Source organism: Poecilia formosa, unplaced genomic scaffold (genome assembly GCF_000485575.1).
Source record: "Poecilia formosa unplaced genomic scaffold, Poecilia_formosa-5.1.2 Scaffold19, whole genome shotgun sequence".
NCBI classification, from domain to species: Eukaryota; Metazoa; Chordata; class Actinopteri; order Cyprinodontiformes; family Poeciliidae; genus Poecilia; species Poecilia formosa.
In genome coordinates, this window is record NW_006799958.1 from 4,097,218 (window position 1) to 4,102,655 (window position 5,438).

Here is a 5,438-nt window from a genome sequence, read left to right on the forward strand (position 1 = left end):
AACTCACAGGTTCAGAGTCCCACTATGGCCTCTTTGCACCTCAGCTTCCGCGTTCACGGTGGAGCGGCTCGATTGTTTCCGATCCAATACAAATATCATTTACACTAGGTGCTTGCAGTGAGTGCTTGGCCAAGGTTTGTACATCGATCCGAAGCCCCAACAAGTCAGCTGGAGAAAGGTTTTAAGATGTACGCTTAGTTATACATTCACTGACACAAAGGTGAGTTTTACTTAAACTTTGTGGCTAACATTAACCTTAGCTTATGCTAGTAGGCAATATTCTCGGTCATTGTTCTTGTAAAAATGTGCTAAGTATCTAAACATTCTAACGGACATGTATTTATCCTATTTTCAAGTCGTTAGTGTCAGAGATTAACGGGGGAGGTTACGGTTCGGGCTTTAGCTTCCGAAGCCTGACGAAGCTCAACAAGCCTCATAGCTTAACAGTAGCCCAGCTCTGGTGTCAGATCTGCTTCAGCTGACCGTTCAGGTTCAAAGTTGCTGCTTTAGAGAAATATAACCATGTTGCTTCATGTCTGTTATTTCGTTTTATTACCTTTGCATGTTTCTTATGAAGAGCTCAGATAAGACGGTGTTTACAGCAGCATGTACAGGCGGATCAGTTGCCCTTTCCCTCCTCTCACCTTAGGGCCCCGGCCTCAGCCCCTTTTGGGGGGGAGAGCATCCCTAATCAGAGTCGGGGGTGATCACCCGAGATCACAGTTCAAATCTTCCGCTGGGGCTCAAGCGCCAAAGAACTGTCATTCATTTCCCAAGAACCGTTATTAATTTTGTCTTTAAATCTTCAATCATTCATTTCTACGTCAGAGTTTTTTTTCGGCATGGCCTGCCCCTACGGCTGGCCCATGTCCTAGCCTTCCTCTCATTGTTGGCCCATGTCTCAGTAGTTGTTCGCTCATATTTTCAGCAGGGCTCCCATATAGCAGGCACCTATCCTCCAGCCTGTCTCCAGGCGATTGTGTCCCCCGAAACTGATCCCATCTCCTGCCTGGCTCCGTGCCTTAAACTATCCTTCACTCTCTTGCCTGGTATTTTTCAGCCTTTCTCTTAGAATGCCTTCATTCTTTGAATGGGCTTCATGATATCATGAAAACCCCTCTAGCAATCAAATTTGATTCCTCCTACCAGCTTCTCACCTTTAAGAAAATAAATTTAAAATAGGCTAATTTTAAAACTGAGCATGTCTTGATTCAAATGGCCTAAATTGTGGTTTTAAATCAGTGACTTATTCTGGCCTGTTGACCTTTGTTTTGCCTGTGGCTGCAGCGGATGGTTTGCTAGGATTGTTTGAACTGCCTTTTGTCTGTGTGGAGAGCAGTACAGGGGAGGTTCCGGCTTTTCGCACTCATTTGTGAAAGGCCGTAAACACTGCAGAGGTTTTAGGCTTCAGATAAGGGGTCAGAGATAGCTCCTGGATTGGATGAGCAAAGATGCGCCTTATTTGAATAAATTAAAGAAAAGAAGATAAAACTTTCTACACAGAAGTAACACATTAGATTTGCTCTTGCAACTCTCCAAAGACGTCTTTGCTTTTCTTCTTCTTTCCATTTATGTCAGGTAAATGAATGTATGTCTCCGTTCTGCAGTTTCTGTGCATTGTCTTATACTGGATTAAACTCTGTAATTCTGTGACGTCAACACGCATTGTTTTCCTTGTGGCTACACGTGGCCCGCCGAGAGGACCTGGGATCCAGAGGGAGCCAAACTTTTTCCAAAGTTAACTAATTTAGATATTTTCTTAACACCTTCTAGACTTCTGCACTCATTTGGCGACTACCAGTACTGTGATGTTTCTCTCCGCACCCTCAAGCCAGCTCACAAGTTTTGGGTCCCCCTTTTCTTCGGGCCTCGGCCCTGGCCTCAGCCCCTTTTTGGGGGGAGAGCATCCCTAAGCACTGGAGCACTGGACCTCACCTTGCGTGTCCAATCATCAATCAAGTTCAGCATAAAAGGATCCACACCCAAGCCGTCAGCCGCTTCCCATCTGTGTTCAACCCACCACCTCCCCTTCTCCACCCACATCCTTCGGCTCTCCAGGATGGCACTCTTTCCAGACCTCCACCACCAGTGTCGGGCCCCAGGGGAGAGCATCCCTAATCGGTTATCGGGATGTTCATCAAGTTCACATCAAATCTCGGCTCAGGTCAGCTGCCGGGGCCCGAGCGCCAAAGAACTGTTATTCATTGCTGTCATTAAATCTTTTAATTGTTCCTTTTTCTTCATCCGAGTCTTTCCAGATTGAAATAGTCATGTGATCAACAACCTATAGCACGTGTGTGAAAATGACAGTTTTTAATGATGACTTAGAATAGAATAACATTACTTGTCCCTTACTGGTGACTCAGCAGTGACGTTTGAATCAAAGCATGTAAATTCCCACAAAAGTGAAAATAAAGAAATTAAGACTAATAGACAGAATGACCTTCATTCAACTCTAAGCATTTCTAAAGGTAGAAAACAAACAGTTTAGCTCAGTGCTCTTTGTAATGAAAATCAAACTTTGGTTTTTCTATATCAAATCAAATTTCAGCAACAAGGCAATTCAAAGTGCTTCATATCATAAAAACACAAAATGCAACAACTGAGACACTGCATTTTTCCAAGTGCCACCATTACACATGTTAGTGTTTCATTAATTGTGGTACAAAAGCAGCAACAAACAGGCGGGTTTTTAGTCTTGATTTAAAGGAGCTCAGTGTTTCGGCTGTTCTGCAGTTTTTTTGTACGTTTGTTCCAGATTTGTGGTGCATAGAAGTTGAATGCTGCTTCTCCATGTTTGGCTCTGGGGATGCAGAGCAGAACCAGAACCAGCAGACCCGAGAGGTCTGGAAGGTTGCTATGACAATAGCAGATCTTTAATGTATTGTGGTGCCAAAACAGTTCACTGATTTATAAACTTTATGTGCATCTATCTTCCTGGTTTTAGTCAGAGCCTGAGCAGCAGCATTGAGATTTTTTAGCAGATTTGATCATTTTTCAGAGAAAAAAAAAAATCTATTTTTTCAATTCAGTAATTGGAATACTTTTACAAAACAAATTTATAAGCAATGTCTGTTTAACTACATAGCTAAAAACAAAGTATTCTCAATGTAAATTGATTTTACTCAGATATGTGATTTCTTGTTTCCACAGATCCGAACATCATCCTTCCCATCGGTTTAGTGTTTGGTGGAGTGACTGTTCTCTTCGTTATCAGCGTCACCGTCTACTACATCTTCAGGATAGACATTGTGCTGTGCTTCAGGAGAGCGTTTCCAGTCCTTTATACAAATAAAGGTAACACTTTACAGCAGAGGTGAAGATTAAAATGTGCTGTGGATACTACACCATCACTGGAAATAAAGTGGAAACACCCAGTTAGCAGCCTCTCCATGAAAACAAACCAAAGAAAAAACAATACGGCAGCTATAGGATACAGTAGCACACAAAAATCCAAAGCTACAGAATCTCAAAATTTTTTATCTCGCATTTCAGCACATCTTTACAGAGGAAGCACACAAACCACAGCACTGCACTCTCTTTCAGATAAAATTTCACCCGCCTATGATTTTGACTAAATTGTACTCAAAACTGAGTTCCTGGTAAAATAACTTTTTCTGACTTTGTCCAGTTTATAATAAAAAAACTTACTGCCTGATTATAATTATCACTATGTAAAATAAATAAATGGATTGTGTTTTTGTTGTGGGTTGCACAGTGGAACAGCAGGTGGCACTGTTGCCCTGTAACAAGGAGGTGCACGGTTTAATTCCCACCAAGGGTTTTTTTCAGAATGGAGTGTGCTTGTTCCTCTAATTCATGTTTTCTCTGTGCTTCCTCCCTCAATTCAAAGCATTCATTTTAGTTTAACTGGTCCCTGTAAGTTTCTTTTGTGCGCTCATGTTTTTATTATTATTATTATTATTATTATTATTATTATTATTATTTTCTGAAGCCATTGTTATTTGACTTGGTACAATTTTGTTGTCTGTTTTGAGGAAGCAAGCTTTTTATGCAACCAATTCAAATTTATTTTTAGATCTTGATGGCAAGCTGTATGATGCTTATGTGGCATACCCCAGTCCTGGTGCCTTTGGCTTCAGTGAGGAAGTGGAGAAGTTCGCCCTGCAGACGTTGCCTGAAGTGTTGGAACAGGCCTGTGGCTACAAACTGTTCATCGCGGGCCGTGACTGCCTGCCGGGGCAGGGTAAGTCTCCCACATGGGAAAGTTAGCTTCTTAAGCTAATTTAGCACTGGTGTGAAACCTCAGTATGAAGGCAAACTGTGCTGTAAGTCTGGGCCTTATGGAAGAGTGGCAAAAAGTCATTTTTGAAAAAAATTGAACAAAAAACAGAAAAAAAGTTTGCTACTCATGTGTTTGAAGTGAAGTTTGACATGTTAAATAACGTCCAAAATATCAACTCAAAACAAAGATGCCCTTTAAGAGCATTTTACAAAAGTCTGAACATCGTTGTCAGCAGGTTTAATGACATTCATTAGTGTGAAACTGAAAACAAGATAATTAATACAACAAAAATATGAATATGAAATGCACTTTTAAACATAATTTCTACTGATTAACATCCTAAATACGTCTATAACCTACACTACAGACGCCATCTTGGACGACCTCGCAAATCGTGGGTACTTTGCATAACAAAAGGACAACTTTCACAGTTAAATAACGCATTAGTGGGCTACATCTTAAGCAGAAACAAAGATACTAAACTATTCCTTTAATACATACATGTAATGCAGTCTGAAGCGAAAAATATCTGCAGTTATGTCCAACAGGACGTCATTACTGTTGCTTGTCTGCTACTTGTTTAATAAAGTTTTCATCCAGATAAAAGTTTAAGTTGCAATGCGTAACATGAACACACGAGGGCAGACTTCCCAATTTTTTTTGTCCTGCATGGACAAAATTAGTCTTTGAAAAAATAACATTTGCAGCTCAATAACAGAACACCCTCAGTCACTCAACTCTTTAAAGGCCTGTTAAACATCAAATAATTTGATTCACCAGTTTTGGAGAAAGCAGCTCTTAAGAACTGGATTTGGGCACCTCAAGTGCAAGATAATTTATTGTCCAGTTACATCCCTTGGTGATCATTCAGAGTGCGCCATTTCTCCTTAGCTACCTTGTTCAAGTCCTCACTCAGCCGACTGGAGTCCATTTATCTGGTTTTCCATCTCACTTGTCACTCCTGGGGTGGTTTGGTATAGTTTATATATGCATCCTATTCCCTTCACGGTTTCTCATCTTTCTCTTTGCTCCCTGTCTTCCTGCAGCCATCGTGGACTCTGTGGATGAGAACCTTCAGGCTAGTCGTCGTGTTCTCCTGCTCTACACCGCTTCCACTTTCATTAAAAAGAGGCACACGAGCAGCACCAGCAGTAACAACAACAACATTACGAAGATTAGCGAGGAGGTTGAT

General features: G+C 41.2%; 1 protein-coding gene across 6 annotated transcripts in view; it reads left to right on the forward strand.

Annotated features, from left to right (window-relative positions):
* The window catches only part of LOC103134845 (interleukin-1 receptor type 1), a 47,872-nt gene that overhangs the window by 21,845 nt on the left and 20,589 nt on the right, over positions 1 to 5,438 (forward strand). Inside the window, exons 6-8 of one of the 6 annotated variants that reach the window (XM_007547320.2) lie at positions 3,154 to 3,297; positions 4,040 to 4,207; positions 5,293 to 5,432. The exons of the other annotated variants lie outside the window; for them this stretch is intronic. Coding sequence (XP_007547382.1) covers positions 3,154 to 3,297; positions 4,040 to 4,207; positions 5,293 to 5,432 — 452 coding nt within the window. The remainder of the gene's footprint in view (positions 1 to 3,153; positions 3,298 to 4,039; positions 4,208 to 5,292; positions 5,433 to 5,438) is intronic. 6 annotated transcript variants of the gene reach the window in all.